Here is a 14,368-nt window from a genome sequence, read left to right as displayed (position 1 = left end):
TACTAGATAGTAAGATACAGTGGTAAATAAGACTAAATGTCAGTACTATCTGTAATTTAAAGTCAAATGGGAGTAACAGACAATAAATGAATAAAGAAACATAATATGATACCAGGAAATGATATATGAAGAAAGAATACTAGGAATGGAGGAGGGTGGATGGGTAAATAATTACTTTACATAGAGTGGTCAGAGGAGCCCCCCAACCCGTCCTCCATTAAGGAGGGAACATCTGAGCAGAGTCCTAAATGGTGCGAATGAATGAACCCTGAGAAGATCTGTGGAGGAGAGCATTCCCCTGATGGAGAAGAATATTAGAAAGACCTTGAGGCTGGAATAAGTTTGGTTTGTTCAAGGAATAGTAAGAAGACTAATGTGGCTGAAGCAGAGTGAACAAAGGGAAACATGCTAACACATGAGGACAGAAACATTAAGTGGGGGCATTATAGATGATGGTGAGAAGTTTGGACTTTATTCCAGGCATGAAAACATGCCATTGAAGAATACTGATCAGAGGAGTGACATGATTTAGATTACATCTTTACAAGATCGGTCTTGCTGCTATTAGAAGAACAAACTAGACAGAGGCAAAATTGGAAGCAGGAAAACTCAGGTTTTATAGCAGACAGGAGAGATGAAAGTAGCTTGGTCTAAGTCAAGGTGATAGCAATGACAGTGATGGATTTCAGATACATTTTGAATACAGAATTAACAAGACTTGATGGTGGACTGGATATAAGAGATGAAAGAAACCACAATATCAAGGTTGACTCCTACGGTATTGGTCTTAATAGTTTAGAGGTGCCATTTATAAGAATATAAACTCCACAAGAACATTTATTTTTGTATTTTTTGAATATAAGCTCCACAGGAACATTTATTTTTGTCTTTTATGTTCAACAACACATTTCATTGACCTAGAAATAATGCCTAGAATGTTTATATGCTGAAAAGATTAAATGAATAGGGAACATTAAGAGGAGGGAATCTAAGTTAGTGGAGGTGAAATTAAGAATTCAGTCTTCGTCATGTTAAGTTTGACATTTCTATAAGATATCTAAGTGAAGTAAGTTTTTACATATACACTCCGGGAGTTCATGGAAGAGCCCCAAGATGTGGGAGTTATTCATTTACAAATTATATTTAAAGTTACAGGGCTGAATGAATAACCTAGAAAGGTTAGAGAAAAAATAAAATACAAGGACTGGGTGTGAGACAATCTTACATTTAGAAATTGGAAGAGGAGACCTCCCCAGCAAAGAGTAGCCAATGAAGAAGGAAGAAAACTAGGAGAATGTAATATTACAAAAGGCCAGTGAAAAATATCAGTTTCAAGACAAAAAGGGTGGAACTATTTTGTCAAATGTGGCTAAGTAGTCACAGAGATGAGGACTGAGAACTGATAACCACATTTGGTAATATAGAAGTCACTGGGGACTCAGTTGTGGGTTCCTAGGAATGTGTTTCAGGGTTAAGATGACAAGGGTATGGCTGTAAGATCTGTTAAGACCTCAAAAAGATTTAAGGTGGTGACTCATAGGCCTACTCAGCTAGGCAAAAATTATTTTAAGAATCTTAAGTAGCAACTTAGGCCTTCTTTGCCAGACAAGGGCACTTCTAAATTTCTTAAGGACATTTTGCCACAGCACCTGCCACAGCACCCTGACTCTCAGCCCAAGGAAATAGGGGTCTGACTTGAAGATATTTAGAAGTGTAACATTTGACTAATTTAGATCTTAATTTGATACACAGGAAGCCCACAAAATCTTTAAGAGAATAATAGCATCTTGGACTGAAAGGAACAGGGGTAGTTTAGAAAGAAAAGACACATATGTGAAATTTCAGTCTTCACTGAAAGCAAAAATGAAAAGACACATTTGAACTTTCAACTTCCCACACACAGAACATGGGCTGCAACTACAAACAAAAGTATTTCTTATGGAAAAAGGATTATTCAAAGGGTAAGGCTAAAATGTGAGGGCAAGGCCAAGAACTTCAGAATTACTACGGTCAACTGACTGACGTATGCCTCGTGTTTTCCCTCCCTCTACCTTTATAATGGAAGTGTCTGTTCCAATTTTCCTGTTGTTGGCTTGTCATTGTATGTAGGGGACAGATAACTGGTCTCTCCAATTCATAGATTTTAAGTTTGAGAGGAGTCATACCTAAAGAGACTCACCCACATGAACCTTAGTTAGATAATAAAAGGTTAGATAATAAAATTTTGCAGTTCAAGCCTGAGCTTGATACAGTAATAGCATGACATTGAGGATCTTGGGAGTGAAGTGAGTATATTTTGCATGTGGGAGGAATATGACTTACTTGGAACTTAGTTAATCTCCAAATATGGTCCCCGATGTACAACCCCTCCCAAGATTCATGCCCTTCTGTAGTCCCCTCCCATACTGAATCAGGACTGAGCATGGGACTTGCTGTAATTGACAGAAGGTAGTGAGGGTGACCCTGTGCTCATCCCAAGCCTATGTCTTAAGAGGACCTGAAGTTTCTGTTTTTGCATTTTGGAAGCCTTGAGCTGCCACATAAAAAGCTCAGCAGCCTTGTTTAACAGATTATATAGAAAGACCACAAGAAGAAGCCCCATGGAGAGAGAGAGGGATAATTCCCAAGATTACATGGAAAGAGAGATCTATATATTATCTATCTATCTATCTAATCTGAGGTGTGTGTGTGTATATATATATATACACATATATATCTGAGACAGAAAGAAGGAAACAGATACATCAAACCAGATGTTCTTGCATCCCAGCTGAGCCCAGCCTTAACAGCTATTCAAGGTGTCAGACATGTAAGTGAGTGATCATAAGTGTTCCAGATCAATCAAGCTCCAAGATAACTGTAAGTCCATCTAACATCCAACATTAAGTGGAGCAGGACTGCCCAACAAGCAAGTCAACCCCCCAGTATCTTGAGAGATAATAAAATTTTTTTTTTCAATCCACTTGGTTTTGGAGTGGTTTGTTATACAGCAATAAATAACTTACTTATCAAGTGAAAATTGAGTATTTTGGAAGTCAGATTGAATGTAATACATAAATTAAAAGGTAAACTACAAACTATGTGCCTATACAAGTGGTTAATATCTTGAAAATAAAAAGAGCTCATTATAAAACCTAAAAACCCCCAAGTCTTCAAAAGAAAAAAATGGACAAAGGACATGATCTGTCTACTCATAGCAGGGAAAACCAAAATAACTAATGAGCAAGAAAAAGTGTTAATCATTATTTAAAAGACCATTAATACTCAAATACTGTTGGTAAGAACGTAAAGTGGTACAGTCTTTCTGGAGAGCAATTTGTTAGCATGCCATTTCTGTAAATACAGTAGGAGATAATCACAGATCCACAGATCCAAATAAATAAGCAACAGAATGCTAATTTCAAACTTAATGTCCAACAATATGAAAACTGTTTAAAAACTTACGGAATATTAATATTTGAGGATATTCTACATCTTGCAAATTTTTAAGAAAATTCAAGTGGCATGCATGTAAAGTCAAAAAATAAAAATTATATGTCTATTTTGATTCAAGCTTTTAAAATTCATAAAAGATATATGTATATATGCATAAGAAAGACTAAAAGAAAATAAAATTGTTAAATGTAGCAGTAGAATTATAACTGCATTTTCTCTTTTACATTTCTCTCCATTTTCTAAATTTTCTGTGACTGTGCATTACTTTCAGAACATTTAGAAAAACCAAGAATGCTATTTTTAAGTTGTATTAATTAAGCTATTGACATAGGTAATTGAGAATAATTCCCAGTTAAAATTATACCTTTTGAAATTTGGGAGAGAATTTAGAAATGACCTAGTCTGATCTACCATTCAAATAATGAGAAAAATAGATCTAGAGGCTTAGATGCCCAAGCTAGTATTTAGAAGCATAATCTTACTTAGAACTCAAATTCTTTATCTTCTGACCTATATTTCTTTTTATATCATTTGATGAACTACCTGTAATAGTGATTCCAATAAGATATAAAGATGTAAGTAGAATGGCTGTCATTTTGAGAAAGTCTAGAATTTGATGTACCTTTAAATTCACACTCTTACTCTCATTTTTAACTATAAAATTATTTGTAATAAGGAGAACATATGCTATTTCCTATAATATAATAGTTTTATTAAGAATTTCCACTGAAAGAACTTCCAGGCTTTTAAATTTCCTTTGAATTTACATTTTGTTATTGTTGTTACACTTTCAGCTGAATTACCAACCCATGAGATTAATTTGTAATACTGGCATCTCAAATCACTTTGCTTTTCTTGAAAGTTTTTTATCCATATTTCTTGATTGATATAAGTAAAATAGGAATATTTAATATACTTAGACACATTTCCACTTGGAGATATTTGAATGCATTTTCAATTTATTCGTATGTAATTTTTTAAAATAGATTATTTTGTGTCCCTAGTCTTATACTTCTAATATAAGGGCAGACACCTTGAGCTCAAGGCCTTCTTTTGGGTCTTGGCTTTGAAAGCTACCTTTTAATTTTTAATCTGGTGGAAACTAAGCCTGTGTTCTTCCTTTCAGCTAAGTTAAGACTGTTGTTTTGCCAGCTAATTTCTGTTGGAGATGAAACTAAGTTCCTTCTCTTTGGATTTATACAGATACTCCTCAAATTTACCTCTGATAGAGATGAGTCTGCTTTTAAAATGCTTGGATAGTTATCTTTTAATTTTACTTCTGATGGAGAAAACACATTTTTCATTTTTCTGTCTGGCATGCTTTCTGATTGGTGTTCACCTAAAGGTGGTACTCTGCCTGCTTTTATTATTTCCTGGTTAGAAATAGTGCACAAGGAGTGCACTTCTGCGGGTGAAGGTGTTGATTCATCACTTTTAGAAGCATCAGCAGTTGAATTATCTTGGTCCAATTGGTTCAAAGTTGGTACAGTCAGGCCTTTCTCAGAATCATTATCCAGTAACTAGAAAATACAGCAATAAAACAAACTACCAATTAATCATTATTGACTGGAAAATTTTACAAATTAAGAAAATGACTCAAAATCAATTATACTCTTATCCTTTATCATAACAAATTACATTATTTATAAATTTTACATTCCTTAATAAACATGTGAAATTCTTTACTTGCCTGAAACCATGGACTGTAGAATACTATCCATAAAAATGATAAAGCAGTGGTTCTCATATATCCAAATCTATAAATCAGCAACATCTCAAAATAAAAAATCTGAGGGTCTGACTTTCTACTATTATTATACTGCCACCAATATATCATGAAACAAAGGAAATTTTAATAGCAAAATGCACAAGGAATGATATCATAAATCACAACTATGTAAGAAAATAAAGAGAATATTAATAGCACCACAGTACAAAGAACAATATTGTAAAATAAAGGATGGCCTGTTAAACTAAATAAATTTAGCTTTATGAAAAATTCTCTGTATTATCTTCTTTTACTCTCCTTGAACTGGGGAAAATAGTGATACATACTGACTCTTCAACTGGCATTTGGGAGCCACTGACCCAGGAATGGAAATCATTAAATCCTATTTGTCAAGCAGTAAGTGAACATTTTACTCTTCATTGGTTTACATGGGGATCCACTGCTTTATGGAATGAATACCTTATGTAAATTTAGCTGAAAAGCAAATTATATTATGTAAACTCTATGTTTTGTTTATTTCTATTATAAACTATAGAATACTATTTCCTGTGCAAAGTTTACAATATGATAAAAGATTTTGGTGAGAAAGAGTGAAAACTGCAGTTAGGTCTATGGCACTTATTTCTAAGATCTTATGTAGAACTTCATGCTTTTTTCTTGTTTCTCCTTCATCTCTTCCTCAACACATTTTGTCCCCTATCTTCATATTTTTAAATGTTACTATTTTATGCAGAAGGCTCTTTCAAGAGTGTAACTATACAGATATTGCCATAATAGAAACCATAAAACAACTGAGTAACTTCTCGGATGCCTTTCTCTATCTATAAATATTTCTCCATTTATAAATATTGTATCCCTTTATAAAATAATGACTATTAAAAGTTCTCTTCCAATTTCCCTTACCTCATTTGGAGTAGTTTCAGCTTCCTCATTTACAAGAGGGATATCTGCTTAAAAATTAATGGGGGTATTTTATTTTACATAAAAACAATAAACATACGTATGCACATTGATAAAATACTATTACATTTTTTTCTCACTAAAAACAAAGAGCAACTTAAATCAAAGCAGCTGTCCAAACATAAACACTACTTACTATAAACAAGCTGATGAATCTCTGGGAAAATGGGGGAGTGGTAAATGATAACATTTCAGATCCATAAATACAAGACATAAACACAGGTACATGCTATATTTTTTTAAAGTTGAGAGGAAATAAACTCCAGATGATAAGTGATGGGACCGGGATTGGAAGAAGAGACTAGAATAAGGGTGTATGAAATTAGACAAAATAGGACCATTCAAAGAAGGCTGGTTGAAATACTTGTAAAATTTTCCTAGAAATATAAGGAATACATATTTAGCATGTAAAAAGGGAAAACCTAAAAGGGACAAAAAGAAAATAAGTAACTGAGGCAGAATTCTAGCAAAAAAATTTGCTATGGTCACAACTACATGACTTTGTTCAGCTCTTTTTTTTTTCTTTTAACTGTGGTAAGAACAATTCACATGAGACCTATCCTCTTAACAAATTTTCTAGTGTAAAGCACAATAATGTTAACTATCAGCACAATGTTGTAAAGCAGATCTCTAGAACTTTATCATCTTGCAAAACTTAAACTTTATATTTGTTGAAAAGCAATTCCCTATTTGCCCCTCTCCCTAGCCTCAGGCAACCAGCATTCTACTCTGACTATTTCATATACCTCACATACGTGGCATCATGCAATATTTGTCTTTCTGTGACTGGCTTATTTCACTTAGTATAATGTCCTCAAGGTCCATCCACGTTGTCACATATGGCAGGATTTCCTTCTTTTTAAATGCTGAATGATATTCCATTGTATGTAGACAGGCATATCTCTTTTTATTGCACTTCTAAGATACTGTGTTTTGTACAAATTGAAGGTCTGTGGCAACCTTGCATTGAGCAAGACTATTGGTGCCATGTTTCCAAAAGTATGTGTTCACTTTGTGTCTCTGCATCACATTTTGGTAATTAATCCTCAAAATATTTCAAACTTTTTCATTATTATAATATCTTTTATGGTACTCTATGACCAGTGATCTTTGATATTACTATCGTAATTGTTGAGGGGCACCACAAACCACACCCATCTAAGATAGCAAACTTTTAAAAAAAATTTAACTTTTAAATTCAATTGTACATGTGCAGGTTTGTTACATAGGTAAACTTTTGTCATGGGGGTTTGTTGTACAGATTATTTCATCCCCGGGTATTAAGCCTAGTGTCCATTAGTTATTTTTCCTGATCATCTGCCTCCTCCTACCCTCCACTCTCTGATAGGCCCTAGTGTGTGTGGTTCCCCTCCATGTGTCCATGTGCTCTCATCATTTAGCTCCCACTTATAAGTGAGACTATGTGGTATTTAGTTTTCTGTTCCTGCATTTGTTTGCTAAGGATAATGGTCTCCAGTTCCATCTGTGCTCCTGGAAAGGACATGATCTCATTCTTTTTATGGCTGCATAGTATTCTATGGTGTATATGTACGACATTTTCTTTATCCAGTCTACCATTGATGGGCATTTAGCTTGATTCCATATCTTTGCTATTGTGAATGGTACTGCAATGAACATACCCAGGCATGTGTCCTTATAAAAGAATGATTTAGATTCCTTTGGGTATATACCCAGTAATGAGATTGCTGGGTCAAATGGCATTTCTGTCTTTAGGTCTTTGAGGAATCACCACACTGTCTTCCACAGTAGTTGAACTAATTTACACTCCCACCAACAGTGTATAAGCATTCCTTTTTCTCTGCAACCTTGCTGGCATCTGTTATTTTTTGACTTTTTAATAATAGCCATTCTGACTGGTGTGAGATGGTCTCTCATTATGGTTTTGATTCGCATTTCTCTAATGATCAGTGATGTTAAGCATTTTTTCATATACCTGTTGGCCACATGTGTGTCTTCTTTTGAAAAGTGTCTGTTCATGTCCTTTGCCCACTATTTAACGAGGGTTTTTTTTTTTTTTTTGTAAATTTGTTTAAGTTCCTTATAAATGCTGGATATTAGACTTTTGTAAGATGGCAAACTTAATTTATAAATGTTGTGTGTGTTCTAACTATGCCACTGACCGGCTGTTCCCCCATCTTTCTTCCTCTCCTTGGCCTCTCTATTCCCTGAGACAGAACAATATTGAAAGTAAGCCATTAATAACCCCATAATGGATCTGAGTGTTCAAGTGAAAGAAGATTTGCACATCCCTCACTTCAAATCAAAAGCTAGAAATGATTAAGCTTACTGAGGAAGGCATGTTGAAAGCTGAGACAGTCCAAAAGCTAGGCCTCATGCACCAAACAACCCAGCTGTGAATGCAAAGGAAAAAATTCTTGAAGGAAACTAGAAGTGCTATTCCATACACAAATGATAAGAAAGCAAAACAGTTTATTGCAGATATGGAGAAAATTTTAATGGTCTGGATAAAAGATTAAACCAGCCACAAACAGTCCCTTAAGCCAAAGCCTAATCCAAAGAAAGTCCCTAACTCTCTTCAATCCAGTGCAAGCTGAGAGAGGTGAAGTGGCTGCAGAAGAAAACCTTGAAGATAGCAAAGGTTGGTTCGTGAGGTTTAAGGAAAGACAGTATCTTCGTAACACAAAAGTGCAAGGTAAAGCAGCCAAGTGCTGATGTAGAAGCTGCAGCGAGTTACCCAGAAGATCTAGCTAAGATAACTGATGAAAGTGGCTACACTAAATAGGTTTTTATTGTAGATGAAACAGCCTTATACTGGAAGATGTCATCTAAGACTTTCATAGCTAGAGAGGAGAACTCAATGCCTGACTTCAACGCTTCAAAGGACAGGCCAACTCTCTTATAGGCTAATGCAGCTACTGACTTTAAATTGAAGCCAATGCTCATTTACCATTCTAAAAATCCTAGGGCCCTTAACATTTACATCAAGTCTACTCTGCCTATGCTCTATAAATGGAACAACAAAGGATGGATGACAGCAGACCTGTTTGCAGCATGGTTTACTGAATATTTTAAGCTCGCTGTTGAGACTTACTATTCAGAAAAAAAGATATCTTTCAAAATATTACTGCTCAGTGACAATGCACCTGGTCATCCAAGAGCTCTGATGGAAATGTCTGAGGACATTAATGTTGCTTTCATGCCTGCTAACACAGATCCATTCTGCAGCTCACAGATCAAGGAGTAATTTCAACTTCCAAGTCCTCTTATTTCAGAAATACATTTTATAAGGCTTTAGCTGCCTTACATAATTCCTCTGAGGGATCTTGGCAAAGTAAATAGAAAACCTTCTGCAAAGGATTCACCATTCTAGATGCCATTAAGAGCATTTGTGCTTCAGGAGAGGAGCTCAAAATATCAACAGGAATTTGGAAGAAGTTGATTACGACCCTCATGGATGACTTTAAGATGTTCAGTGAAACTTCAGTAGAGAAAGTAACTACGGACGTGATGAAAATAGCAAGAGAGCTATAATTAGAAGTGAAGCCTGAAGATGTGAGTAAATTGCTACAATCTCATTACAAAACTTAAATGGATGAGGAATTGCTTCTTATGGATGAGCAAAGAAAGTGGTTTCTTGAGATGGAATCTACTGCCAAAGATGCTGTGAACACTGCTAAAATGACAACAAAGGATTTCGCATTCTATATAAACTTAGTTGACAAAGCAGCAGCAGGGTTTAAGAGGACTGACTCCAATTTTGAAAGAAGTTCTACTGTGAGTAAAATGCTATCAAACAGCATCGCATACTACAGAGAAATCCTTCATGAAAGGAAGAGCCAACTGATGCAGCAAAATTCATTGTTGTCTTATTTTTTTAAATTGCCACAGCCACTCCAACCTTCAACAAATACCACCTTGATCAGTATATATATATATATAAAATTTACAAGAAAACCCAAACAACCTCATATATGTGTATATATATATGTGTGTGTGTATATATATATATGTGTATGTGTATGTGTATATATATATATGAGACGGAGTCTCATCTCACTGTGTTGCCCAGGCTGGAGTGCAGTGGTGTGATCTCAGCTGACTGCAACCTCCACCTCCCGGGTTCAAGAGATTCTCATGTCTCAGCAGCCTCCTAAGTAGCTGGGACAACAGGCGTGAGCCACTACACTGGGCTAATTTTTGCATTTTTAGTAGAGATAGGGTCTCACCGTGTTGGCCAGGCTGGTCTTGAACTCCTGACCTCAGGTGATCTGCCCGCCTCTGTCTCCCAAAGTGCTGGGATTACAAGCTTGAGCCACAGCGCCTGGCCTCTCTATTTTTTGAGATAGGGTCTTGCTCTGCCACCCAGGCTGAAGTGTAGTGGCATGATCCTACCTGATGCACCCCACCCTTGAAGTCTTGGGTTCAAGCAATCCTCCTGCCTTGGCCTCCCAGAGTGCTGGTATTATATGCATGAGCCACTGTGCCCAGCCAGCAATTAAGTATTTTAAAATTAAGTCATGTATATTGATTTTTTACATAATGCTATTGCACACTTTATTTAATAAACAATAGTATAGTGTAAATGTAATGTTTATATGCCCTAGGAAACAAAAAAAAATCATATGACTTGCTTTATTGTGGTGGTCTAGAACTGAACCTGCAATGTCTCTGAATTATGTGTGTATACCACATTTTCTTTATCCATTCATCTATGACATTTAGGTTGTTTCTACATCTTGACTATAGTAAGTAACATGGCAATAAACATAGGAGCGCAAATACTGCTTTGAGATACTGATTTCAATTCTTTTGGATAGACACCCAGAAGTGAAATGGCAGGATCATATGATTTATCTATTTGTCATTTTTTTTGAGTAACCTCCACGCTGTTTTCAAAAGCAGTTGCATCATTTTACATTCCCCTGACAGTGTACTAGGGTTCGAATTTCTTCACATCCTTGCCAACACTTGTTGACTTCTTGACTTTTCAGTAATAGCCATCCTAACAGGTGTTGTATCTCATTATGATTTGGATTTGTATTTCCCTGATGATTAATGATGATGAGCACCTTTTCGTATACCTGTTGGACATTTGTAATGTCTTCTTTGGATAAATATGTATTCAAGTGCTGAGTCCACTTTTTTTTTATTTTTTTGCTATTGAGTTGAAAAAGTTCCTTATATGTTTTGGAATATTAGCCCTTTATCAAATATATGGTTTGCAAATATATTCCCTCATTCTGTAGGTTTCTTCTTCACTCTATTGTTTCCTTTACTGTGTAGAAGCTTTTTAATTTGATATAGCCCCACTGTCTGTTTTTGCTTTTGTTGCCTGTGCCCTTGGTGTCTTATCCAATAAATTATTGCCAACACCAGTGTCAATGAGATTTTCCCCTATGTTTTCTTCTAGGAGTTTTACAGTTTCCAGTCTTACATTTAAGTCATTAATCCATTGAGAGCTGATTTTTGTTTATGGTGTTAAGCAAAAGTCTAATTTCAATTCTTTTGCATTTGAATATCCAGTTTTCCCAACACCATTTGCTGAAAAGACTATTCTTTCTTTATTGTGTATTCTTGGCACACTTCTCAAAGATCAGTTCATCACATTTATATGGGTTTATTTCTAGGCTCCCTCTTCTACTCTGTTGGTCTATCTGTCTATCTTTATGCCAGTCCATGCTATTTTAATTGCTATATTTTTGTAATATATTTTGAAATCAGAATGTGTGATACCTCCAGCCTTGTTCTTCTTTCTCAAGATTATTTTGACTATCCAGAGTCTTCTATGGTTCCATATAAATTTTGGGATTGCTTTTTCTACTTCTGTGAAAAACACCATTAGAATTTTGATAGAGATTGCACTGAATCTGTAGACTGCTTTGGGTAGTATGAACATTTTCACAGTATTAAATCTTCAAACTCAAGAAAACAGGATATCTTTCCCTTTCTTTTCTTTTTCATTATCAATGTTTTTTTAGTTTTCAGTGTGCAAGGTCTTTCACCTCCTTTGAAAAGTTTATTCCTAATTATTTTATTCTTTCTGACGCTATTGTAAACTGGAATTATTTTCTTGATTTCTTTTTTGGGTAGTTCATTGTTAGTGTATAGAAACACAACTGATTTTTCTGTGTTGGTTTTATCTCCTGCAACTTTACTGAATTCATTTATTGGTTCTAACAGGTCTTTTTGTATGGAGTCTACAGAATTTTCTGTATGTAAGATCCTGCCATCTGCAAAGATAATTTTACTTTTTCCTTTCTGATTTGGATACTTTCTATTTTTTTTCTTGCCTGATTGCTCTGACTAGGATTTCTAGTACTATGTTTAACAGAAGGGGCAGAATGAACATCCTTGAGCTGTTTCTGATCTTAGAGGAAAAGTGTTCAGTTTTTCACTGTTGAGTATGGTATTTGCTACAGGCTTTTCATTTATAGCCTTTTTTTATTAATATATTGAGCTACTTTATTACTATATCTAGTTTTTTGAAGGTGTTTATCCTAAAAGGCTGTTGAAGTTTGTCAAATACTTTTTCACATCTGTTGAAATAATCATGTGGTTTTTAATCCTACATACGGTCGATGTAGTGTATCACGTTAATTGATTTCTGCATGATGAAACATCCTTGCATCCTGGAGTTAAATTCCATTTGCTCCTTTTAATATGCTGTTGAATTCAGTCTGTCAGTATTTTGTTGAGTAGTTTTGAATCCATATTTATTGAGAATAAAAGACGACACACGAGAAGCAAAGAGAAAGGAACCAAAGCATATCAATACAAAAACATCAATGAAACGCAAGGAAAGATAGCATGACAGAAAAAGATAGGCAAAAGTATTACAAGACAGACAGAAACAATGTAAAAAATGGCAATAGTAAGTCCTTAATAATGCAATAATTCTTTAAATGTAAATGGATTAAATTCCCCAGTTGAAAGACACAGAGTAACAGAATAGATATAAAAACAAGACCCAAGTGTATTTTATGTAGAGGAGACTCACTTTGGGTTTAAGGACACACATAGGCTGAAAGTGAAGGAATGGAAAAAGATATTCCATGAAAATGGAAACCTAAAAAGAGCAGGAGTGGCCATATTCACATAAAAAATAGACTTCAAGTCAAAAACTGTAAAAAGATGCAAAAATGGCATTATATGATGATAAAGGATCAAAACATCAAGAGGATATAACCATTGTAAATATATATGCAACCAATCTTTGAGTAAGTGGAAAAAAAAGTAAAAGAAAAAAAGATAGCTATCACCAGTGACTGAAAAAGTTACCCTCCATTCTTCCAGTGATATTGAAGAGAGGAACTATGATTATCCTATATCTAAAACTTGAATATTTCAGGTAAAGAGTTAGCTAAAGAGGTAGTATCTCTGCTAGGCTGGTAGATTCCTAGAAGTTAGGAAATGAATCTTTCAAAAGCCTGATATAGCCAGAGAATTAGAAGTGGAGACGAAAGAGACAATTAATGTGTGACAAAAGTCTTATAACAGTAAGTCATTATTCCATTCCATACCTGCAGAATCCAAGACTTTACGTTATATTATTATGTATTTTAAAGTGTAGTACTATAATTTAACTTGCTTTCTTAGTGAATTTAAGAGATTTTTAAAAGACAGCATCAACAGTCCATTTATTAAATCTCTTACTGATACTTTAGGATAAATTCTCAAATGTAACGCTAATCTAATTTCCTCTCCTTCTTCCTCTGCCACACTTTTTCACACACACACACACACACACACACACACTCCTCTGCATAAACACACTCCTCTACATAAAAGAGACCAATAGCTCTATTGTTCGCAATGTCTAATAAAAATGCCTTTTCACAGGTCATAGTTAATATTTTAACTTTTTTCTCATCCTTAAAAAAGTAAAAGAGCATTGGCCAAGCATGGTGGCTTATGCATGTAATCCAAGCACTTTGGGAATTCAAGGCAGGAAGATTGCTTGAGCTCAAGAGTTTGAGACCAGTCTGGGCAAAATGGCAAAATCCTGTCTCTACAAAAAAAAAAATACAAAAATTAGCTAGGCATAGTGGCATGTGCCTGTAGTGTCAGCTACTTGGGAGGCTAAGGTGGGAAGACTGGTTGAATCCGGGAGATTAAGGCTGCAGTGAGCTGTGGTTGTGCGACTGTACTCCAGGCTGAGTGGCAGAACTAGACCCTGTCTCAGATGATAATAACAATAATATTTAAAAATAAAATAAAGCAGCATTAAAACTTCTTTTTTTTTTTTTTTTTTTTTTTTTTTTT

At 35.0% G+C, this 14,368-nt stretch overlaps 1 protein-coding gene across 1 annotated transcript in view; it reads right to left on the bottom strand.

The window, feature by feature from the left end:
- The window catches only part of ALS2CR11 (amyotrophic lateral sclerosis 2 (juvenile) chromosome region, candidate 11), a 194,948-nt gene that overhangs the window by 102,356 nt on the left and 78,224 nt on the right, over positions 1-14,368 (bottom strand). The window contains exons 11-12 of the mRNA XM_011950005.1: positions 6,068-6,111; positions 4,656-4,955 (exon numbers count right to left, since the gene is read on the bottom strand). Of these exons, the coding sequence (XP_011805395.1) occupies positions 4,656-4,955; positions 6,068-6,111 (344 nt within the window). The remainder of the gene's footprint in view (positions 1-4,655; positions 4,956-6,067; positions 6,112-14,368) is intronic.

Source organism: Colobus angolensis, unplaced genomic scaffold (genome assembly GCF_000951035.1).
Source record: "Colobus angolensis palliatus isolate OR3802 unplaced genomic scaffold, Cang.pa_1.0 Scaffold30, whole genome shotgun sequence".
NCBI classification, from domain to species: domain Eukaryota; kingdom Metazoa; phylum Chordata; class Mammalia; order Primates; family Cercopithecidae; genus Colobus; species Colobus angolensis.
This window is presented reverse-complemented; position numbering and strand designations above follow the sequence as displayed.